We start from the raw sequence: 25,473 nt of genomic DNA on the forward strand, positions 1-25,473 counted from the left end.
GAAACCCTGTCTATGAAGGGTGATGGTACTTAGACCCGCAGCTGTGCCACATTCTCTCTCCCCATCAGGGTCTCTCCCGATTTCTTTACTGAGGACTGGTGGCCTGAGTGAGCCATTAAGGATAACGCTGAAGAGATCACAACTTAATCTTTTCTGGTATATTCCTCCAGAGGTGTTTTATACACATATGAGCAAAGAATGTATAAACATGTATGCCCTCTGTTCTAAACAATCCTAGTGTAAATCGTGGAATGAGGCTTTTATTTTACTGTACACCAGGCGCTAGGTCTGTTTCTTTGCAGTTGATCAGTTTGAATGAAGTCCATCAAACTGATCACCTTAAAGGGTTGTATAGATATTTAAATGTGAAGCTTTTGCCTTAAAAGTAATTAAAAACAAAAATACTAGCTGAACAACAAAAATACTAGGGGAACTTGTTTGGAGTTGCTTTCAGAGTATACCTTGATAAAATGAAGCATGATCATAATCAGTTGGAGGCTAAATTAAATCAAAAGCACTGCAAATTGAGAGCCAGATTTGGTATTTGTATATATTATGAAATGATCACCACAGTAAATCTAGTTAGCATTCATCATCACACACAGGAAAAATTTTTAAAAATCTAGATTTATTTTTGTCATGTTTATTGCTGTTTTAATTTGTAATTCCCCAATGCTATATGATATGGAACATCTTTTCACGTGGTTATTTGTCATTTGTATCTTTTTTGGTGATGTTTCTGTTCTGGTCTTTTACCCATTTTTAAATTGTTTGTTTTCTTATTGCTCAGTTTTAAGAGTTCTGTGTGTATTTTGGATAATGGTCCTGTATCAGGTATGTCTTCTACAAATATTTTCTCCTAGTCTTCTCATTCTCGGCCTTCAGTTCAGTTTAGTTGCTCAGTCGTGTCTGACTCTGCGACAGCACGCCAGGCCTCCCTGTCCTTCACCACCTCCCGGAGTTCACTCAGCGTCATGTCCGTTGAGTCGGTGGTGCGGTCCAGCCATCTCATCCTCTGTCGTCCCCTTCTCGCAGTCTAAGTCTCTTAATTTTTATGTTCATTCTCCTACTCTTCCTCCTTCCCCTCTCCTTTTCTTTAGTATCAGCTAAATAAAATACATTGTATGTCTGTATATTTTGAGACTTAATCAGAATAAGGTTTTATCAGTTCAGTTTTTCCGGGCTGGTGTCTTTTTTGTCTGTGATATTAACAGCCATTGATCATTGCCAGTATCTATTTTTAAATTGCTTATTAAGTGGTGATAGTCTTTTATTTCTTTGTTTATTACATGGAAGATTTTGATAAAAGGAAACTTGGCTGAACTATACTTTGTATAGGAGGTTCAGAATAAATGCTCCCCCTCCTTTACTTGCCAGTTATTCCAAACAATTACAAGGTTCTCTAGTTCTCATATCCTCCAAAGTGATCAGTGAATTTTATTTTTAAATGTCCTCATGAACTCATGAATTTAAATATACTTGATACTTTAGTTCATGGCAGTTATTAATTTTATTGGTTCTTTGGCCAGTGGGAGCATCTTCTAGTTGACTTCTGAGTCCTTTTGTCTTGATTCCAAGCATCTTTCATTTCTTTTATGACTTGATATTTCAGCCTCATACATAACTTATGTATTTGACCTGGTGTCAGCCTAATGGAAATGTTTAATAGTATGTTAAATTATATTGTTAGGCTCACACAACTAAATACGTATTTATGTCTTAGCAACTTTCAGTTCAGTTCAGTTGCTCAGTCATGTCCAACTCTTTGAGACCCCATTGCCTGCAGCACACCAGGCTTCCCCGTCCATTACCAACTCCGGAGCTTGCCCAAACTTAGGTCCATCAAGTCAGTGATGCCATCCAAACATCTCATCCTCTGTCATCCCCTTTTCCTCCTGCCTTCCAACTTTCCCAGCATCAGCATCTTTTCCATTGAGTCATTTCTTTGCATCAGGTGGCCAAAGTATTGGAGCTTCAACTTCAGCAGCAGTCCTTGCAGTAAATATTCAGGGTTGATTTCTTTTAGGATTGACTGGTTTGATCTCCTTGTAGTTCACGGGACTCTGAAGAGTCTTCTCCAATACCACAGTTTAAAAGCATCAATTCTTCGGCACTCAGCTTTCTTTATAATCCAACTCTCACATCCATACATAACTACAGGGAAACCATAGCTTTGACTAGACGGACCTTTGCCTTTTCTAATTCAGGTTGAACATCTAGAAGATCACGGTTCATGTATTGTTGAAGACTGGCCTGGAGAATTTTGAGCATTACTTTGCTAGTGTGTGAGATGAGTGCAATTGTGTGGTAATTTGAACATATCTTTGGCATTGCCTTTCTTTGGGAGTGGAATGAAAATTGACCTTTTCCAGTCCTGTGGCCACTGCTGAGTTTTCCAAATTTGCTGGCATATTGAGTGCAGCACTTTAACAGCATTGCCTTTTAGGATTTGAAATAGCTCAAGTGGGATTGCATCATCTCCACTAGCTTTGATCCTAGTGATACTTCCTAAGGCCCACATGACAGGCAACTTAGCCATTTGAAAAAAAATAATACACATAAGCTGAAAGAGAAAATAATTTTTATCTTAAATAACTAAAATTAGTGGTCTGTGTGTGTCCCTTGAGCACTGTGCCGCTTATGATACTTTGCAATCAGGCTGAACATCACAACCCTTATTTCTTGTTCTCTGTTGATTTTTTAAAAACCCTTAGAAAACTCTGCTTTATGAAGGTATGCTGTTGAAGGGAATGTGCAGTTGAGTGTTGAAAGCCACCATCTTTTCTGGTAGCTGTGCAGTGTCTGACAGGTGTCGAGTAGCACTGTGCTGCCCTCAGTTTGAGCTACCCCAGACCCGTGGAGTTTGCTCGTAGTGCCCTGGATCCCTCTGCGCACTGTCGGGCAACAATGGACTAGATGCTTTTACCCACTTTCTATTGTAATCGATGGTGTGCATTTTAAAAATCATTAAATGAGGCTTATTGGGCTCCCCTGTTTCCAAGCTAAGTTCTGATTTAAGATTTATTTGAGATTAGATCATGTGATTATGAGATATGGCAGGAAAGATACCACCTGTCTTCCAGCCAAAGGATATACTGTTACTTTAAAAATGTGCTGTTTTACTGTTAAGTTCCAAATGATATTTATTATGTTTTTTAAAATTTAATTTTTATTGGAGTCTAGTTCCTTCACAGTGTTGCGTTTCTGCTGTACAGCGAAGGGAATTGGCTGTACGTATACACATACCCCCTCTTTTTTGGATTTCCTTCCCACTTAGGTCACAGGGGTTTTTTTTATAAGAAAATTTTCTTTTTGGTCCTCGGTGTTTGTGACTGCTGATGATATAGCACTTTGGATTTTGTGTAAAGGCAGTGGACTTTTCTCTCCATACTTATACATACATGCCCTTTGATTTGGACAGCTGTGTGCAGAGCTGAACTGTGTCCTCCCCGGCCTTTCAGCCCAGGCAGAGGTGGAATTATTTCTGGCTGCTAGATACTGTATGTTCTGGCTGCTCATTTCCTGACACCTGGAGTTCTGAACATCAGAGTTTTTATGTTCACCTAAATAATGGGCACAGTCTGTGCTTTGCAGATTTGTGTTGCATCCAGAGGTTGATTTCGTATTGCGTTATATCAGTTTCCTAAAATGTGAATTTTTCTGTTTTCTTGTTAACAGTCATGTAATAGTTATTGTCAACCTTAAAAAGACATTCGCACGTTCGTATTCATTATCATGAACTTTGGAATTTCACATCTTTTAAACTGATTTTGATAACATATATCGTAGAGATTTTTATTAATTACTCATTTACTTTTGGCTGTGCTGGTCTTCGTTGCTGTTCATGGACTTTATGTAGTTGCAGCAAATGGGGGCTGCCTGCCAGTGGTGCCTGCACTTCTCATTGCGGTGGCTTCTCCTGTTGTGGAGCACAGACCGTGGCTCCCGGGCTCTAGAGCCCAGGCTCAGGAGTTACGGCACACAGGCTTAGTTGCTCTGCAGCATGTTAAGTCTTCCAGGTCAGGGATCAAACCCGTGTCCCCTGCTTTGGACACTGGACTACCAGGGAAGCCCTCTTAGGCATATTTTAATCAGCGACACTGAGAATGTTGAGAAGCTGAGTGGAAAACATAAATCACTGTGTCTCAGTGAATTTCTCTATGGCATATGGGACACTAATTAAAAGTTTTTTGGCTAAGCCTCTGGGGGTTGGGGAGAAATTAAAATAAAGGTTAAGTTTGATGATATATAAGACAACTACAGAAAAGAAACAGTAACTCGAGTAAAATGTCTATTAAAGTACTTGTTGTTTAGTCACTCAGTCGTGCCCGATTGTTTGTGACCCCACCAGGCTCATCTGTCCTCACAGACCTGAACAAAAGTTGGAAGTTTGGAAAGGACCAATTACATAACAATCCAGAGGGCTGACAGTTGGTCTGTGGGGGTGTGCGTGGTTCTGTACCTCTGGATACTGCTGTGCGGCACGGGCACAGCCTGTGAACCTCGCGCGTCTTAGCATGGCAGGGACTTCGCTGTGGACAATAGGAAACTCCCTAAGCCTTATCTGCTTGGTCTGAAGGATTATTTGCCTCATCTCAGCTTGTAAACTTGGTTTTGTTTTTTTTCTTGAACAGTAATATTCATGTCTTAAGAGAAATCCTTTGATGAGTAGAGTTCCTTATGGCCAATAAAATTTTGTGTAAGTGAGAAGTGTGGTTACTGGGCCTCAGCGGATTGTAGAATAGCCTGATTGACCCAGAGTGCCTGCCTTCTTTCTGGGAGTCTGGGACTTCAATACCCGCTCCATAGAGAAAGCTGCTATGACCGGGCTCCTCGGGGACCTTGGGCTGACGGAGGAGCAGCCAGAAACCCCTGGTGCTTCATATGTGTCCCTGTGTCTCCCCTGCCAGGGGGCCCTTGGCATACGCCTGGTTCCTCTGGACTCAGCCCCTTGTCCTTTGCTTTTTTTGCTCTGTATCCTTTCTCTGTAGTAAATCTTAGCCTGAGTGTGATTGTGTGCTTACTGATTTGAGTCCTCCTAGTGAATCGCTGACCCTGGGGTGGCCTTGGGGACCGCAGGCAAAATGCTGGTCCCCACCTTGCCCCCGCCCCCCGCCCCCGAGTTTTATAGCTGAAGCTTTCCTTTCACCTATTTCTTTTGGTGTTTATTTCCTTTACCTAAGTTAATACCCTTAAACTGCTGTTTTTGAAGATGGCAGTTCTGAATGTCCTCTGTTACCTAGGCGTTAGGTGGATGAGGATTTGGGTCTCTGAGACCCTCCCCCGGGTTCGCTGCCCCCAGCCCTCCAGCATAGTCATGCCCTGCGCAGTGTTTGGTTCCATCAGTCAGCATCCATCGTTTTCATTGTGATTATTACAGAAGCATTGTGTAATCCTGAGCCAGGCAGAGGACTACGGTTTCATTTTCCCATCTGCCTTTTTTCTTAAAGTTAGTGGTCGTCTCTTACTGTTATTTGTTTTTTACTCTGTTCTTATGATGGATTTGTTCCCAAAGCTCCAGTCTTGTTCTTCTTTTCTGCACAGGCAGATGTCTTGGAGCCCTTCTTCCCCTGGGTCACAGGGACTGTGTTGCCAGCTGGCCACCGGCCTGCTCTTCCTGGGCTCCTTGCTGCCCATTGGGTCGCATCTCAGGCTGCCAAGTCTCTAGGGCAAGTGTACAGGGAATACAGTCCTTGCCGCTGTGTGTCTGGAGTATCTTTATTCTACCTGTACGCTTGGGTGGTTGTTGAAACTGGTTTTCTTATCAGAATTTTGAATATGTTTGTTTATTGTCTGTAAATTTCCAGTGTCCTATTGGCAAATCAGTTGTGATCTTTTGTAGTTTGCTTGTCCTGTTCCTGCCCGCTAGGAGTCCTTCAGAATCATCTCTCTGTCCCTTGCGCCCTGAGACCTCATGGGGTGCTCTGGTGGGTCTCTGCATGTATGGTGCTGGGTGCTTAGTGGCCGCTCGTAATCTGGATGCTCTTTAATTCTGAGAAAATTTGAAGAACAAGAATGTGTTTTGCTTGCGCATGTGCTTATGGAGTTGGCCATCCCCCAGACAGTAGGTTAATGGGGGTCGGCGCTCAGTGTGTTCTAACGAGCCAGTATCTGGATTCCCTTGTAGAGATTTAGGTTAGAGACTTTTAATTTACAGATTGTTTTTAAAAACCGTAAAAACAAGGAAAAGCTGCTTCCAGTGACTTTTAGGCTGTATTTAATAAAAATCCATTTATAAATACTGGACTTGTGTAACTTGTGAACTAGTTAAGCAAGCTGTTAGTTTTTTGGAAGAGGCCCTTGTCTGTGTAGATATTATCAAGTTTAATGAATCATGGGAGTTATTTTCAAAACCTCATTTCAGGAGACTTCAGTTTAGCAGTCGGTCTTTCCTGCTGATACTGCTTTGTCCTTTGGCGTGGGTGAGTGGTTCCTCTTACGTGTGCTGGTTAACACTGGTACGTGAGCAGCGGAGACTGTTTGAACAGTGTATATCCTGGTTCTTTAGAGGAGCGAAGCTTTTTAAGTCTTTATTAAGTTTGAGTCTGATTTTGTGAAACTTATTTTTGGCTTTACCCCAGTTAAAACTGTCATAACTATTCTTTTTACATGAAATATTTAATTTCAAAGGTATAATTTGGGGGGATTCTAAAGTAAATTTCTAGATGTATGGAAATACTTTTAATAGTTTTTGTTAGTTATTACAGAAGTCACATATTTTCCCTTAAATTATTTCTGGAGAGAGATTTTTTCCAGATAGCCAAAGGCTTTCATTTGGGAAAGACTGGAAATAGAAATTCCTATTGCAGTGATTTTGGGTGTAGGGGGCTGGGAGGGGATGTCAACCATTAGGGTGAGAGTTGCAACATTTGAGGAGAGTTCATATTTTTAATGGCTCATGATCATCTCTGCATAGCATCTGTGTTTTTTTTTTCCTAATCTGTGAGATTTTATTGAGGTGTAATTTATAATTCAGTGATAGGCACAGTTTAATGGTTTGTTTTTTTGTGTGTGTGACCCCATGGGTAGATAGATCTAGAGGGCATTTTGCTAAGTAAGATAAGCCAGACAGAGAAAAACAGATACCATATGATCTCACTTATGTGTAGAATCTGAAAAATAAGACAGAATGAAAATAGACTCATAGATACAGAGAGCAAATGTGTGGTTGCCAGAAGGGAAGGAGGTGGAGGGTTAAATAGATGAAGGGGATCAGGAGGTGCAGGTTATTAAAAGAAAAGCCTCGAAATGTAACGTGCAGTGTAAGGAATGTGGAATAATGTTGAAATAACTTTGTGTGGGGACAGGTGGTTACTAGGCTCACCACTGGTCCTCATTTCAAAATGGACGTAAATATTAGAGCACTAGTACACCCGAGACTAACACGATCGTGTGTGTCAGCAAATGTGTGTGTGTGTGTAGCCCTCATGCCTGTCAGGACATGGAACACAGCCATCAGCCTGGAGGGTTCTCTCTAGCTGCTCTGTACTCTGTCCCTGCCTCTTCCCCAAACCCCAGGACCACAGTTGTAGATTCTTGTGATGGAGATGAGCTTACCTCTTCCAGAGCTGCATATGAATAGTCATACACTATGTAATCTCAGGTGTCTGCAGTGCTGTCTTGAAGTTCATCTGTTTTGTTGTATGGATGACTAGTTTGTTCATTTCAAAAAAAGCTAGTATTCCATTGTGTGAATATATTTCTGCTTGTTTATCCAGGCTTGTTAATGGCAATGTGTTTCTGTTTTTTATCTGTTATGAATACGGTTACTCTGATCATGTGAGTATGTGTGAATATGTTTCCATTTCTCTGGGGTAGATACTCAGGAGTGGAATTGCTGGGTCATATGGTAAAAGTTTAACTAGATACTGCCAAATAGTAATACTTTTCCAAAGCGGTTAAATGTTACATTCCCACCAACAGTGCATTAAATTTCTAGTGCCACACATCCTCACCAGCATTAGGAATTATAGTTCTGTTTGCACTTCAGGCATTCTGGATGGTGTCTGTTGATAGCTCATTGTGGTTTGAATTTCCATTTCTTTGATGTTTAGTGATGTGGAGGTATTTTCATGGGCTTATTGACCAGTCATAGATTTTCTTTTCTAAATTGTTTGCTTGATTTTGCCCAGTATTGTTTTGGGTTATTGCTGAACTGTAGAAGTTCTGTATATATCCTGGGTTTAAGTCTTTTGTGAGACACACATACACACACACACACTGTAAGTGTATTCTCCACGTCTTGGCCTTGACTCTTAATTTTCTTCTTACTATCTTTTGATGAGTGAAAGTTTTTGCTTTTGATAAAAAGTCTAGTTTGTGGACTTTTAATTCAGTAGTTAATTGCTTTCTGGTCCTGTCTGGGAAATTCTTCCTCCAAGGGCTCACAAATGTGTTCTATTTAGAAGTTTTAAGTTGTTAGCAGTGAAGTTTTGTGTCTGTAGTTTGTCATACACACTTCGTGGTGATGCAATGGAGGGCTGACCTTCTCTCTTGCCCCCGTGGTTACTCTGCACCCCTTGCTGAAGACTTACCTTGTCCATGAATTCCTTTGGAGCCTTTGTTGACAGGTAGTTGACTGTGTATATGTGTGCCTCTGCGGAGTTTCTGTTTTGTTCACTAACCTGTCCACCCTTGCTCCAGCGCCATACTGTCATGGTTACGTCTCTGTGCTGGAGGAGACCGCAGAGTAGACTCTGTTCCAGGCTTCTGTCTGGAAGGACCGCCCCCTTCTGGTCCTTCAGCTGAGAGGGCTGGCTTTTGTCATCGCTGGGTTTCTAGCATCTTTTGCTGCAAGTCTGCGATGCAGAGGCAGAAAGCGCCTTCCGGGATCAGTGTTGGTCCTCGTATCTCGAGGCCCCGTCCTGTCTGCCTTCTTTGCCTGTCAGTGTGAGGTCTTTTTCTTAGCTGTGCTGACATCTTTCTTAAATGTTGACAAGTTTACATCACTTCTCCCTTTGCCTCAGAAGTAGGAATTTCTTTTTCCCCTCTCACCTTTGGCTGTTTATGCTGAAGTGCCTGTGGGCCCTTCGAGGCCTGTCTCTCTGCCCACTTACTCTGGACGCTGAGGGGTGCTGTGGCTCCCTGAGCTCAGGATTGTCCCTGCACCTCCGTTCCGGCCTCGCTCCATCCTGTGCGCCAGCGGCCGCTCCTCCCAGCCATGCGTGGCTGAGTCAGGGCAGCAGCTGTTCCTCTGGAGTGGTTTTCGCAAAATCATCGCTTCAGTGTGTCAGGAACAGGACTCTTCCTGGTCAGTCCAGTGTGCAGGACCTGTGTATGGAGCCATCTTGCCCAGTAATTAGCAGGAGTACAGAGTAAGGGGCGGTCCAGACCCACCTGCGTTCTGTGATTCGTGGTCCTGCCCTCATGCCTCTCAGCCCCAGCGTTGTCGCTTCTGGACTTGAACTTGGTGGTGACCTCCTCAGGTCGCACCAGCTGGCTTTCAGTTCAGAACCATCTTGTCTTTCCATGTCTTTTCTGTTGCTTCTTCATGAATCTGCTCCCATCAGACCCGTCTTCTTGCTGTTCTCATAACAAGCCCCACGTTTCTGCTTGTGTCATTAATATGCTGCTCCTCCTGGCATAAGTGTGCTCTCGTGTGTGTGTACACGTGTACACAGAGGGCACTTCAGCAGAAAGAACGTGTGTTTCCGTCCCAGTTTTACCTCTTGCTGTGTGGAGTAGGATAAGTGACTTCACTTCTCTGAGCCTTAGTTCTACAGTTTGTAAACCTGGAAAAACACTTTTCTCACAGGACGTGTCAGGTGATGTCAAAGTTCCTGAAGCCACAGAACTCAAATAAAATGTGTTTCCTTTCTTTGTTTCTGTAATTGAAAGTTGAGGCTGAGGGCCAGGTCATTTCTCCTCATCTTTGTGTCATCAGCAGGACACAGCATGTTGAGAACACGGAAGAGACTTGTTAGTCGGTTTAATTGGTTAAGGAAACGTCCGGCTACTTCCTGTGCAGCCTGTGCTGTGTTAAATGTTCAGTTCAGCTCAGTTGTGTCCGACTCTGCGACCCCATGAATCGCAGCACGCCAGGCCTCCCTGTCTATCACCAGCTCCCAGAGTTCACTCAGACTCACGTCCATCGAGTCAGTGATGCCATCCAGCCACCTCATCCTCTGTCGTCCCCTTCTCCTCCTGCCCCCAATCCCTCCCAGCATCAGAGTCTTTTCCAGTGAGTCGACTCTTCGCATGAGGTTGGGCTTGCTAATTACTGGGCAAGGTGGCCCCATGCACAGGTCCTTAAGGCCCAGTGTGGCGCCCAGGTGTGCTCCTTGATTCTGTAGCTCGGGAGGCGGGCACGGCTTAGCCTGGGCCGTGTGAGGCATGAGCGGGGATTCCTGGAGAAAGGGGTGCTGGTACTTGATCCTTTTTTTAACAGCTTTATTTAGGTGTAATTTGCATACCATAAGATTTCACCCACTTAAAATGTCAATTTACAGTTTGTAACCGTCACCACAATCCAAATCTAGACTGTTGCCGTCACTCCAGAAAGATTCCTTGTGCCCATCTGCGGGCCTTATGCGGAAAGACAGGTATGAGCGGGCCGAGCAGGACTCCTGGGAGGAAGGCGGGTCCCAGCGCGGAGGAGACAGCGCAGGGAGGCGTGCGGCCCGGGCCAGGGCGAGCTGCTCCTGCCTGCTCCCGGGGTTTCGCTCTCCGCTCTTCAGACCTCAGTTTCCCCACCTGTGATACATAACCGATAGGCTGGTGGCATCTTAGCTCCCTTTAAACTCTCATTCCTTCAGTTAAGAAAAGAGTGTATTTTAAAAAAAAACCCAGCTGTCAGGACCCATGAAGTAAAACCAGAGAATTGGAGTGACAGCGAGGCTCACAGTTCCTTTGATGAAATTTCTCATTTAATGTTTTTCCTGCTCAGGCAAGTAGTAGTGTATACTGTCCTGGTAGAAAACTGATGAAACGTAAACAAGTGAAAAGATCACTTATAACTTTTTTAATTCAGAGATAATTGTTCCTAAGGTCCCCTTGTTCTCACATTTTCTGTGTGCTTGTATATTTAAAAGTCGATACTGTGCTGTGAATTGCTTTCCTCAGACTATTAAATATCATCAGAAACATTTTTATGAGACTAAAAAAACATGGCCTGTTCATTAGAAAAACGTGATAATAGCAGTAAAGTGATAGACGGCATGGTAAGGCTCAAAATAAAAGGAAATCTTTCTCTCCCTCCTCTTTTACAGCTTCGGAGACTTAACAATGGTTTACTGTGTCAGAGATGGCTTGTGTGTGACTTTACATTCCGTTATTTGGATCAAGCCTAATTTAACGTGTCTTTTGTTGATAGCAATTTAGATTTTGCTGTCTTTGCTTTCACAGTGCTAATATGATTATTTTCATGTGCACATCTTTGAATGCTTATAAAGGGATGTCTGAAGGATAAGTTCCTAAAAAGAGGAATTCTTAGATCAAAGAGAGCACATTTAAAATTTTGATAGATTTTGCCAAGTTGCTTTTCAGAAAAGACTGTGCTGGTTTATACTTCAGCTGTTGGTGGATATTCTCCCTTAGTGGATATTCACACCCTTACCAGCACTTGGTATATCATAGACCTTTTTTGTTCTTTGCTAGTCTGATGTTATAAAAATTCTAACTTACCGTCTTATGTTCTTAAAAATTGCAATTGTGCTTGAATGTTATTTTCATGTGGATATTAGTCATTTTCCTGTGAACTGCTTCACATTCTTGCTATGTTGAAATTTTCATTGATTTGTGAGAACTCTGCTTTTTAGAAAAGTTCGCTCTCATACTTTACACTTTTTTTTTCACATTTGCTTGTCTTTTGACTTTGTTTATGGTCAGATTTATCAGTTACCACTTGTGTTTGTGTGTTTTTAAAATTTCAAAATCACCTTCAGTTCAGTTCAGTCGCTCAGTCGTGTCCGACTCTTTGCGACCCCATGAATTGCAGCATGCCAGGCCTCCCTGTCCATCACCAACTCCCGGCGTTCACTCAAACTCACATCCATTGAGTCGGTGATGCCATCAAGCCATCTCATCCTCTGTCGTCCCCTTCTCCTCCTGCCCCCAATCCCTCCCAGCATCAGTCTTTTCCAATGAGTCAACTCTTCGCGTGAGATGGCCAAAGTACTGGAGTTTCAGCTTTAGCATCATTCCTTCCAAAGAACACCCGGGACTGATCTCCTTTAGAATGGACTTGTTGGATCTCCTTGCGGTCCAAGGGACTCTCAAGAGTCTTCTCCAACACCACAGTTCAAAAGCATCAATTCTTCAGCACTCAGCTTTCTTCACAGTCCAACTGTCACATCCATACATGACTACTGGGAAAACCATAGCCTTGACTAGACGAACCTTTGTGGGCAAAGTAATGTCTCTGCTTTTGAATATGCTATCTAGGTTGGTCATAACTTTTCTTCCAAGGAGTAACCGTCTTTTAATTTCATGGCTGCAATCACCATATACAGTGATTTTGGAGCCCAAAAAATAAAGTCCAACACTGTTTCCCCATCTATTTCCCATGAAGTGATGGGACCAGATGCCATGATCTTCATTTTCTGAATGTTGAGCTTTAAGCCAACTTTTTCACTCTCCTTTTTCACTTTCATCAAGAGACTTTTTAGTTCCTCTTCGCTTTGTGCCTTAAATCAGTGCAAAGAGAAACAAGCGATTCTGGTAGTTTTTCAGATGAATATTATAAAAACGTGAAAGAGGAGTAAGAACTAACACAATTCACTTTTGAGCGTGGTACTTGAACTGGGTACCGTTGTGTAATGAAGAAGAAAAATGTGAACAGATCTTGAGCTTTTCTTGCATTTGTACCTTTTTATTACTTCTTTAAAAATTTTTATTATTGAAATATAGCTGGATTACAAAGTTGTGTTAATTATTGCTGTGCAGCACCGTGGTTCAGTTATACACATAGACACACGCATATATATTCTTTTTCATACTTTCCGTTCTGGTTTATCACATGATATTGAGTACAGTTCCTGTGCTGCACAGTAGAACCTTGTTATTTATCCACATTTGTCCTTTGTGATGTCCATTCTAGCAAAACTGTTTTGTGTATAGTTTAGGAATGAGCAAGTGAGGTTCTCCCTTGTTAGCTGTATCAACACGTGGATTGTCTACTGCAGTATGTAACTGCAGCTAATGGTCTGAACCTGTGTGAGTCCGTACATCTGTCACTGTTTTGTAAATTTTACTAATGACACTGAACTATTCATGTGCAGTTATATAAAGAGTCTTGTTATTCATGGTTGTTTGGTCATAACTTAAGAAAAATTAAGGTTTCTGTTGGATAGCAATCAAAATGAAACCTCTTACAGAGGTGCGCTCTTTTTAGGAGAAACTCTGTCCTGCCTTGATGTCCTATGTCCTTTCCTTTGGTTAATTTTCCTCACACTTGAAGATCCAGTGCTTTCAGCTTTTTGAGAACTGACGTGCATGTGTGAGGCACGAATGCAAGTCAAGATGACAAAACCAGTGACGGTTCTTGAGGGGGGTTTGCTGAGCTGTGTGTCTGTCTGCTGCCCCTGGGCGCTGGTGGCCACCAGGTGATCGTGATGCTCTGTCTCCCGCAGGTGTGATGGATAGGTGACCGAGAAGCCCTGCTCGCTGTCATCAGGGAGGCAGCATGACCGAGTGCTTCCTGCCCCCCACCAGCAGCCCCAGTGAGCACCGCAGGGTGGAGCATGGCGGCGGGCTTACCCGCACCCCCAGCTCCGAGGAGATCAGCCCCACCAAGTTTCCCGGGCTGTACCGCACGGGCGAGCCCTCACCCCCCCACGACAGCCTCCACGAGCCTCCCGATGTAGTGTCTGACGATGAGAAGGACCATGGGAAGAAGAAAGGAAAGTTCAAGAAAAAGGAAAAAAGGAGTAAGTGCCGTTTCCTCTGTGCTGTGGCTTTATTCTAGATAAATATCTGCTCTAGCCACGTGTGCCTGCCATCCTATATCCAGGGACTCCTGCTTTATATTTTCTTTTCAGGGTCTCAGTTTTTGTATTTTAGGGTCTTATTGTCGCAAGTAAAAATACTGAACTTCCAGAAGTGGTAAAGTTTTCTGGTGGAGGTTTCTTAAGTTGGTTTTTTAAAATAATGTATGAAAAATAATTGTTGAAATTTTGTGCTTATGGAGTCTCACTGTCTTGGTGAGGTTGTGTAGGCCAGTTGGGGCACATGGTAAAAGATAGTGTATTTGTTTTCTTAAGCAGATGCCACGACACGCCCATATGGGATTCCTGTTCTGTAGGGAGGATGATAGCTTTCTATTATTGGGTTGGCCGAAAAGTTCAGGTTTTCCTGTACAATGTTACAGAAAAACTCAAATGAACTTTTTGGCCACCCCAGTATCATGTTCTTTTGCCATTCTGGTTGGTGTGGAGTTCGTGGTATTTTAACTAGAGGGAAATTTATGCAGTACCTTTAATCTCTATTATAGAATCTCTATTATAGAATCTGTATTATTAATTTCTATTTTAGCTTGTAAGATATTAGGGTAAAGAAAAGAACAGGAGAGTTTTAGATGTTTTAAAAAAACCCAAAAAACAAGGAAGCCAAACTAGGGCAGCTCTGATATTGAGTAGCTGTCAGTGTGAAACCCAGGCTTCTGATTCAGGGGCTTAGGGGTTTCCTGGTTGGTCCTCCCCAGAGGAAGCTCCATCCCTGCTGCTGCCCCAGAAGGAACTTACCAGCCAGAGACCCGGGAGCCAGATGCGGTGGGGAGGAAAAGAGCACCTGCACAGTCCTGCATCTCCAATTGTGACTGGAGATGGCTTCAGATTCCAGGCACCAAATAGAAAAACCTAAGCTAAGAGAAGTGTAGGTTAGAGGATGTTCTTCCGACTGTGCAGGAATGTTGTGTGTGATGGTGGGATTCTTTCCAAATGATTTGAAATAATAAATGATTATTTACAGTAATTTGGTTTGTAAAAGTTCCTCTTGCACATATGTATAAAATAAAACCTGTTGCAAGGGTAACTAGCTCTGGTCACGTTGCCCTCTTGTGGTTGAGGGATGTCATAGCAACACCGTTCAGCCGAGATGAGTGGCTGGGAAAACAGGAGGGCTGGGCCACAGGTGGAAAGCTAGGTCGCCAAGGCCAGGTGACTCTTCTTTGGTCCTGTTTTAAACATAAAAAACGGACAGTGTGACATTCAGCAGACTGTGACTCACGCTTCCTGCGTTTCTTTGGCAGCTGAAGGCTATGCTGCCTTTCAGGAAGATAGTTCGGGGGAAGAAGCCGAAAGTCCTTCCAAAATGAAGAGGTCCAAGGGGATCCATGTCTTCAAGAAGCCCAGCTTTTCTAAAAAGAAAGAGAAGGATTTTAAAATAAAAGAGAAACCCAAAGAGGAAAAACATAAAGAGGAAAAGCACAAAGAGGAGAAGCATAAAGAGAAGAAGTCGAAAGACTTGACAGCAGCCGACGTGGTTAAACAGTGGAAGGAGAAGAAGAAGAAGAAGAAGCCGATTCAGGAGACAGAGGTGCCTCAGCTGGATGTCCCGAGCCTCAGGCCCATCTTCGGGGTCCCGCTGGCCGACGCGGTGGAGAGGACCATGATGTACGACGGCGTGCGGCTGCCCGCGGTCTTCCGGGAGTGCGTGGACTACGTGGAGAAGCACGGCATGAAGTGCGAGGGCATCTACAGGGTGTCAGGTGAGGGCCGCGCTGCTTGCTACCGGTCGGCTTGCCTCTGTGTTTCACAGGAAGGAGCAGAATACTTGGGAGCAAGATTGTGACCTGGGTCCTAAGCCTCATTCATGTCCTTGGTCCTTCCAGTTGAACAAAGGCTCCACACTGTGTCCGTGTGTGTGTGTGTGTGTGTGTGCGCGCATGCTGCCTTTTTACTCGATCCCCACACCCCCATTAGGAGGGCTCACAGTGGGTTGATTGTGCAGTGCCTGGCGTGTGTGGCCAGCACCCTTCACCTGCGTGCCCCCGAGAGCCTGGGTGCTGGGAGGAGGTCAGCGGGGAGGACGGGCATCTGGCGTCTGCGTCCAGGATGTGTCTTGGCCACGAGACACCGTGACTGACGCTGTCGTGTGAGTTTTTCCTCAGTCCAGCTGAGGGATGGGCTGTTCTTGCTAAGTGTTTAGACCCCAGGGGTGGATTCCTCTAGGTCAGCTGTGGCTCTGACGTAATGTTAGTGAAGTCTAGGTTCCATTTTCCTACATTCCGTGTGTGTGAAAACTAACATCTCGTACTTGGCAGGAGTGTGATTCCTATTGGGTGTCTAAAGTTGAACTAGACACGTGTGGTCCAAAATTGAGACTCTGTTCTTACAAAGCGGTGTGGCTTTGGTGTTGGTGCAGGATGCAAGTCCTACCTGTGCGACACCCGTGCTGTCGCTTCTCACCTCCCCGTGACTGAGGCTGTGACATGCATTGTTGCTCATGCATATTCATGATGAGTTAGATCATACACATTTAGAATAAAGAGACTAGATTTAGCTTTTCCATTTAATTGGTTCATGCACATTTCTTGAAGGTAATTTGAAATGCCCTTTCTTTGTTAAGAAAGAGCAGGCATGTTTGATAACTGGGGAGACTGTTATGTAGCCCACAGATAACATGTCGTTTAAGAGTGTTTTGGCTAATATGCTGCTATTTTATAGAAAATAAGAAAATGAATTAGGCACTGAATTTTAACTTATAACTTCTTAGTTACATAAAATAAACATATTTAACTGAATGTAAAACTTGCCTTTTAAGAAAAATTAATGATGGATTTTTAAAGATCTACACAAGACTAACGTAGCTGCTTCTCGCTCGTGATTCTGATAGGCATGAGGAAATTTCATTTTAGGTGAAAGCTTCTCTGAAGGTTCCTACAGCGTGTTCAGAGGGCTCTCTGGACTTTGTCCTGATTTTCTATGTTTGTATTCTTTTGCCACTGGAGGTGTGGGATGTCTGCCCTGTTCGGCACTGAGCTGCACCCCTGGTCCTTGGCTCCTTGGAGAGCAAGCACCCGCTTTGATCAGTTCTGTGTTTATCTGGGAGGCTCTGGCAGAACACTGCACTCAGCATTCGGGACTGCAGAACCGTGCCTGTGACTTTTCTTTTCGAATGCTAGTAGTATTGCTTTTTCGTGGACAACTTTGATTCACACTTATTCATGTCCAAGTTCTAGTTTTAGAACGAATCTCTTGTCATCTGCTCTTTCTGTACTTGAGACTTTGAAGTGTTCAGTTTTTAAAAGGAAAGCATTTTGGTAACAATTGCTGAGTAACAGACTAAACATATATTCTAATTCTTCACTTGTGCCATTTTCTGGGCAGGCACTGCTGGGGCAAAATTACACATCTACAAGGTATTCATGAGAGAGGAGGTCATCAGGAATTTCAATTAAAGTTATCACTCACCATATTTTATTCAGAAAAGTAAGAAAATAGGAATTATTTTCTAACTTTTCCACCTCAAAATGAAGATTATAGCAAAATAAAATCCATATTATTATTTTCCTATTTGGAATTACTGGGGGGGTTTTTGTCAGTGCTGGATTAAGTTACTGATTTACTGTGATGCCATTAAAAGGTTTTGTAATGTTTACCATTACAATGTCAGCCTCAATTCATGGCTTGTTTTTAATAACTGGCCTAAAGTTTTTTTTAATTGAAGTATAGTTGATGTACAATATTCTTTAAGTTTCAGAGATACAACAGTGGTTCGCTACTTTTAAAGATTATACTCCATTCATAGTTGTTGTGAAACACTGGCCGTGTTCCCTGTGCTGTACTGTGGAGTGTGTTTACTTTGCACATTGAGTTTGTGCCTTTTAGTTCCCCACCTCTAACTTAGCCCTCAGGCTTCCTCTCCCCTCTGGTGACCACTGACTTGTTCTCTATGTCTGAGTCTGTTTCTTTTTTGTTACTTTCGCTGCTTTGTTTGTTTAGATTCCAGAAAGGAAGTACTTGTCTTTCTCTGACTTATTTCATGTAGCTTAACACCCTCCAGGTTGAGCCATGCTGTTGCCAGTGGCAGGATTTCGTTCTTGTTTGTAGCTGAGTGGCATTCTGTTGTGTGTAGCGTCACACCTTGGCCTGAAGTTTTAAGTATTGAAGACAGCTGAAGCTACTTTGTGCTCTCATGAGTGAGCACTCAGTGTCACTGAACTCTGTCTTAAGTGCAGATTGGAGTCAAGACTTACATACTTAGTGTCTTAAAAACATTTATGTGTATTTCTTTCTGACCAGTAAGAAAAGCAAAACAATTTGATTTTAGTAACCCAGATTTCACTTTTTTTTTGGTTCTAGCCCTGTTTTAGATTAAGAAAACATGTAAAGAATTTAAATGTAGAAATTAGATATTAGGTATTATTAGAAATTAGGTATTTATTGGGGAATAATTTTCAGACACTTTGTTTAGATGCTGAGCTCACCTTTTCCATTTGATACAATTTTTATTTATAAAAAAGTACTCACCCACACCTTTTTGCAGCGTGCTTGTGTGTACTGAGTTGTATTTTATATTGTCAGTTTTGTGACTGGTTAGAAAAAGCAGTTGGCCACTCATATAGAGGAAGGCTTATGCTCGAATTATAGTTTAACTTTTGCCTACGTAATCTTTAAAAACATATTTTCCCTTAATCGATTGGCATATTTGCTTAATGTTTCTGTGTTTGCTGTGATATTTGTTCTGAATATTGTTTTTCCATTATCATTTAGCGTTTGGGTAAATTCGTCCTCAGAGTGTAGCCTTCTCTCTTATTTACGGAGGAATTGTGTGAACAATATGCAGACAAACAGTTAACATGCCAGGTTGGCTCTTTTCCCATCTCCCCCAGGGGTGATGGTGGGCATGCTGGGGAAGAAAGCTGTGTATTTGATTTTTTTTTCCTTGACACTTTTATTTGTTCTGAATTTGAATGTTCTCAGGAATTAAATCCAAGGTGGATGAGCTGAAAGCAGCCTACGACAGAGAGGAGTCTCCAAACTTGGAAGAGTATGAACCAAACACGGTGGCCAGTTTGCTAAAGCAGTACCTGCGGGACCTGCCTGAGAACCTGCTGACCAAGGAGCTCCTGCCTCGCTTCGAGGAGGCGTGTGGCCGGAGCTCGGAGGCCGAGAAGGTGCAGGAGTTCCAGCGCCTGCTGGAAGAGCTGCCCGAGTGCAGCCGCCTTCTCATCTCTTGGCTCATCGTGCACATGGACCATGTTATTGCCAAGGAACTGGAAACAAAAATGAACATCCAGAACATTTCCATAGTGCTCAGCCCCACTGTCCAGGTACACGGCCTTCCTGGCACACATGTGGGCCCTTGGGGTTGGGGCGAGGGCGCTTCCTGTGCCGAGTCATACACCAAGCAGTGGACCAGGGACAGTGGGCAAGGGCCTGGCCTGAGTGTTGCTGTTTTCTTTCACAGTGTGGATGGTGTTGATGTGAAAGGTGGTAAGCATGTTGACCTTTTAGCTGTGCCTGTGAAATCTGAGTATTGTTCAGGTTTGGGTGTAGGTCTATAAGCAGCTCCTGATGACAGTGACCTGTCCTTAGTGGAGGAGGAGCCTGGGTACCTGCAGTCCCAGTTCATCTGCAGAGTTTTAAAGATTTCAGTTACTCCATCAAATAGCATTACTGCTCAGTCATGTCACACAGACATACAGACTCAGGCCCAGGGGGGCCTAACATTATTCATTTGGTCAGGAACTTAACCTGAAGGTTTCAGTCATGAAGCTTATATAAAGTATTTTAAAGAATCTTAACCTGGGCAGGCATTTCAAGGAGGTGGGTGGTGATTCTTTGTAACATAAATTCCTGGTCTTTGTTTCCTGCTGCTCACTTGGAGCTGGCATAGAATGTGTGGTGAGTTCCTTTATTGGAGTTACTGATATTTCACTCTGGCCAGAAATAGAAGGCAGAATAATGAGGGGTTATAGTTTTTGTTTTAAGCCCTCTTGGTGGATATACGAGGTCACTTGTTGGTCATTGTTACAGCACACTGTTACGTATAACAGTGTTTTTTCTTTCATTGAAGATTCCTTCATTGCTCATTGCTTATAGCTTGGAAACAAGATGTTCCTTAAATTTCCTGTTAGTTAAGTTTCAGAATTTGGTAAATGTTACATTATTACTTAGTATTTCTATAATAGGGATGGTGGTGTCACAGAAGATGCAGGTGTGTTGTCAGAGTAAGTTAGGTAGGAAACAGTTTCTTTTACTAGCTATTTAGCCACCTAACATCCTGGTGTCTTAGCATCTGAGCTTTGGAGTTTCCTGGAAGGTGTTTGTCCCTGGAGTTGGGGTTCCCATGCTCAGCCCAGCTCTGTAGCCACAGGCTCGCCTGTTCCTCAGTTGATCCAGTTGCGTGTGTTAGAATGCCTCATAGTAACTGGAAAATAAAGAACGTAGGATTTAAAAAATCAGTTAATGCTCTAGTGCTGCTGCTGCTGCTAAGTCGCTTCAGTCGTGTCCAACCCTGAGCGACTCCATAGACTGCAGCCTTCCATTCTCTTCTGTCCGTGGGATTTTCCAGGCAAGAGTACTGGAGTGGGTTGCCATTGCCTTCTCCGGCTCTAGTGCTAAAACAGAATAAATCAATGATAATCAGCCTCTGCATCCCTTTCTTGGCTTTTCCCCCAGTCCCTCATAGTGCTGAGTCTGCCACTTAATCCGTACTTTCTCATTCTCTTCTTTAAATTGGCCATTAAGTAGCAAAGCATGTCTTGTGACTCCTGAGGATTAAAGGAGGTACTTAGGCAATAGACACAAATGAAATGAAATGATATTAATATTTTTCTTGTAAATCCTTTTTTTTTTAGATTAGCAATCGTGTTCTCTATGTATTTTTCACACACGTGCAAGAGCTCTTTGGAAATGTGACACTGAAGCAAGTGACGAAGCCCCTGCGATGGTCTAACATGGCCACGATGCCCACACTGCCCGAGACGCAGGAGAGCATCAAGGAGGAGATCCGGAGACAGGTGTGTGCCTGCCGCCCTCCGGCCCCCGAGCTGCCCTCGCGCTGACCCTGCGGGAGACGGGTGCTGACGGCCCATGAGTCCCTGTCCCTTGAGCACTTCTGTGTGTGTGTAGCTTTCGGGCACGTTCTTCATGGCACACCAAGGCCAGAACTTCCCATGTGATGCTGATTCATGCTTATTAAGTCAGGGTATCATGGTACACAGAGCACAGGTTTGGAAATCAAAAGACCTGGCTTGAAATTCTTGCTTTGCTCCTGAGTGACCAAATAAGGCACATTGCTTAACCTCCTTAAGGCTTGGGGATTGCATTTAAAAGTAAGTCCTCTCCTAGGTTTGATCAGAAGATGACCTTAAATGAAATAATGTGTTAAAAATGTTCAGCAAGGTGCCAGGTATGTTTTAAGCAGTCCAAAAATGTTGCCTTATCTGAACAAGGCTGCATTTATTGGCCTTATTTTACAGATGAGAATAATGAAAGTTGGCAGAGCTAAATAACTTACTCTGTATCACCTGGTTTATTACCAAGTTTTACAACCAGGATTTAACCCCAGATCCTGTGCTTTCCTGAAATAGCGCTGGTCAGTTGTGTGTGCTTGGCAAGCCCAGTAAGAAACTCAAGACTAAGACATTTACTTACATTTGATTATTATTGCATCTTTTGTTCTCATGTAACACATCAGATCCCTGCTTGCTTTTCTTCCCTGTCCTTTCCAAGTTCCTGTTTCTTAGTAGTTGATATTATTGGGGGAAGGGATGTGAATTGACTGCTGGGAACCAATGTGTGCTGATGGATTAGAACCTAGTGCTCAGGCAGAAAAACTACGGAGGATTTTTCAGTCATAGCCTTGAAAACACAATCTGTGCCATTATGTCATTTCTTTAATGACAACTGAAAAGTAGTCGATTTTGCATCTTTAGAAATGGCATGTGGCTTTAAGATGATAAGACGTGAAATCCTATTCAGTCTGTGGTGTATTACTTTCTAGGAGTTTCTTTTGAATTGTTTACACCGAGATCTACAGGGCGGGATAAAGGATTTATCGAAAGAGGAGAGATTATGGGAAGTACAAAGAATTCTGACAGCCCTCAAGAGAAAACTGAGAGAAGCTAAAAGACAAGTGAGTAAATTTATTATTTTGGTATATCATGTTTATGATGAAGTGTAAAAAGAATGCATTAAAATCTTTTACATACTATTCTAAGTTATTTTTTTTAAGTATGTCATCAAATCCCTTTTGAAGGGAAGTTCCCTGATGGGAGATTTGTTCACATGTTTCCAGTTCTGGACTATTGATCCTTCAGCTTGGTATCAGGGAAGTGTTTCTTTTAATTTAGGAAGTTGAGTTTTTTAATTACACTGTTTGACTAAAAGATGTCAGTTTTGTTGTTTTCTGGCTTGGTTGGACCTGTAAACAGGTTTCCAGGGTGAGAAGCAGTCCAGTGGTGATATATTTCAAAGGCTGCAGGGGAACTGGAGGCCTTACACATGGAGGTATCAAAGGTCAGGAGGGGTTTTCTTTTCCTGGAAACAGGCAGGTGACACGTTCTGCTCGATGAGCTTGGGGTTTGCAAGCCAGACTGTTGGTCTCCCTCTGGCTCAGTGTGTTGCTTGGCGCTGGGACTCAGTGAGTGTCCTGGCCAGTCTGAGGTTGAGGTCCCACATCTTTGGCCCCTTCTACACCCATGTGCAGATTCTATGCCACGGTCCAAGAGCACTTCGAGGGACACAAGTTGGCATCTGTCTGATGGACCTCGTGGTGCGTGGTGGTCACAACTGTGCTTCTGCTGAGAGACCGGACAGTGCAGTGCTCTGGCTCGAGGGCTGGCGGGCTGCATGGGCGTGGCGGTGGCTTTGTCAGAGAGGAGGCAGCGACAAGGTGTCTGCCCTGCGCTCCAGGACCTGCAGATGCCCTCTGTGCATTTTTCTTTCTCCTTTTCCTCTGCCTACCAGATTATCTATCTTTTGCTTACAATGCCTGTTTTTAATTACTGCCTTCATGACTTGGCCTGGAATCAGGTTTTAGTGACAGACCAACCAGGCCTTGTGTGGTCATTGTCCACTGTGTGGTGTCACCCATCAGCCTTTAACACAGGGTCTTGACCCAGGTGGGTGTGGCTTCCTTTCTCTCGCTTCTGCATCTCTCTTGGATAAAGGAACTGTGACATAACAAACCAGAGCCAAGACAGAATGGGATGGCTTACCTCTGCTTTGCTAGTTTCTTGAAGCTGTCTTCATGTCTGCTTATTAATTCACAGAATGCTCCAAAGGTTCTGTCAAGTTGATTTCAACTTTGAGGAATAAATGACTTTTAAAGATTCATTCTATTAACAGACTAAAAATAAGAAAAATGATAAGATCATAACAAAAGATGCAGAAAAAGTATGTAGCGGAATTTGATATTTATTTCTTGATAAAAACTCTTATCTTTTCAGCCTGATAAACAGCATTTACAGAAAAAAATCTGTGATTTACATTGTACTTCATGGTAAAAGTCTGAATGTTTTCTTCTGGAATTGATTGGGTATACAGGCAAGGATTTCTGCTTTTACTGCTCCTGTTCAACATTGTACTAGAGGTGTTTTAGCCAGTGCGGCAAAACAAGGAAAAAAAAAAAGGCATACGCATTGGAGAGAAATTGGTCTTTATACACAGATCATGGGATCGTCTCTGTATAAAATCTTAAGGAATCTGTACAAAATTGAATATGTGAGTTTAGCAATGCTGTAACATACAAGATCAGATATACATGTCTGTTGTATTCCTGTATGTTTGCAATGAACTATGGGATCAGTTCAGTTCAGTCACTCAGTCGTGTCCAACTCTTTGCGACCCCATGAATCGCAGCACGCCAGGCCTCCCTGTCCATCACCAACTCCTGGAGTTCACTCAGACTCACATGCATTGAGTCAGTGATGCCATCCAGCCATCTTATCCTCTGTCGTCCCCCTCTGCTCTTGCCCCCAATCCCTCCCAGCATCAGAGTCTTTTCAGTGAGTCAACTCTTCGCATGAGGTGGCCAAAGTACTGGAGTTTCAGCTTTAGCATCATTCCTTCCAAAGAACACCCAGGGCTGATCTCCTTTAGAATGGACTGGTTGGATCTCTTTGCAGTCCAAGGGACTCTCAAGTCTCCCCTCCAACACCATAGTTCAAACGCATCAATTCTTTGGCGCTCAGCCTTCTTCACAGTCCAACTCTCACATCCATACATGACCACTGGGAAAACCATAGCCTTGACTAGATGGACCTTTGTTGGCAAAGTAATGTCTCTGCTTTTCAACATGCTATCTAGGTTGGTCATAACTTTTCTTCCAAGGAGTAAGCATCTTTTAATTTCATGGCTGCAGTCACCATCTGCAGTGATTTTGGAGCCCAAAAAAATAAAGTCTGACACTGTTTCCCCATCTATTTCCCATGAAGTGATGGGACCAGATGCCATGATCTTAGTTTTCTGAATGTTGAGCTTTAAGCCAACATTTTCACTCTCCTCTTTCACTCTCATCAAGAGGCTTTTTAGTTCCTCTTCACTTTCTGCCATAAGGGTGGTGTCATCTGCATATCTGAGGTTATTGATATTTCTCCCGGCAGTCTTGATTCCAGCTTGTGCTTCTTCCAGCCCAGCGTTTCTCATGATGTACTCTGCATATAAGTAAAATAAGCAGGGTGACAATATACAGCCTTGACGTACTCCTTTTCCTATTTGGAACCAGTCTGTTGTTCCATGGCCAGTTCTAACTGTTGCTTCCTGACCTGCATAGAGGTTTCTCAAGAGGCAGGTTAGGTGGTCTCGTATTCCCATCTCTTTCAGAATTTTGACTGTGTGATCCACACAGTCAAAGGCTTTGGCATAGTCAATAAAGCAGAAATAGATATTTTTCTGGAACTCTCTTGCTTTTTTGATGATCCAGCAGATGTTGGCAATTTGATCTCTGGTTCCTCTGCCTTTTCTAAATCCAGCTTGAACATCAGGGAGTTCATAGTTCACATATTGCTGAAGCCTGGCTTGGAGAATTTTAAGCATTACCTTACTAGCATGTGAGATGAGTGCAATTGTGCGGTAGTTTGAGCATTCTTTGGCATTGCCTTTCTTTGGGATTGGAATGAAAACTGACCTTTTCCAGTCCTGTGGCCACTGCTGAGCTTTCCAAATTTGCTGGCATATTGAGTGCAGCACTTTCACAGCATCATCTCTCAGGATTTGAAATAGCTCAACTGGAATTCCATCACCTCCACTAGCTTTGTTCGTAGTGATGCTTTCTAAGGCCCACTTGACTTCACATTCCAGGATGTGTGGCTCTAGGTGAGTGATCACACCATCGTGATTATCTTGGTTGTGAAGATCTTTTTTGTACAGTTCTTCTGTGTGTTCTTACCACCTCTTCTTAATATCTTCTGCTTCTGTTAGGTCCATACCATTTCTGTCCTTTATTGAGCCCATCTTTGCATGAAATGTTCCCTTGGTATCTCTGATTTTCTTGAAGAGATCTCTAGTCTGGCTCTAGGTGAGTGATCACACCATCGTGATTATCTTGGTTGTAAAGATCTTTTTTGTACAGTTCTTCTGTGTGTTC

General features: G+C 43.1%; 1 protein-coding gene across 3 annotated transcripts in view; it reads left to right on the forward strand.

Moving 5' to 3' along the window:
* Positions 1–25,473, forward strand: part of RALBP1 (ralA binding protein 1) — a 45,985-nt gene that overhangs the window by 9,060 nt on the left and 11,452 nt on the right. For all 3 annotated transcript variants that reach the window (XM_052660273.1, XM_052660272.1, XM_052660271.1), the window contains exons 2-6: positions 13,569–13,865; positions 15,185–15,643; positions 18,861–19,210; positions 20,741–20,902; positions 21,889–22,020. In XM_052660273.1, the coding sequence (XP_052516233.1) occupies positions 13,622–13,865; positions 15,185–15,643; positions 18,861–19,210; positions 20,741–20,902; positions 21,889–22,020 (1,347 nt within the window). In that variant the 5' untranslated portion in view covers positions 13,569–13,621. The remainder of the gene's footprint in view (positions 1–13,568; positions 13,866–15,184; positions 15,644–18,860; positions 19,211–20,740; positions 20,903–21,888; positions 22,021–25,473) is intronic.

This window comes from Budorcas taxicolor, chromosome 22, assembly GCF_023091745.1.
Source record: "Budorcas taxicolor isolate Tak-1 chromosome 22, Takin1.1, whole genome shotgun sequence".
In the NCBI taxonomy this organism is placed as follows: Eukaryota; Metazoa; Chordata; class Mammalia; order Artiodactyla; family Bovidae; genus Budorcas; species Budorcas taxicolor.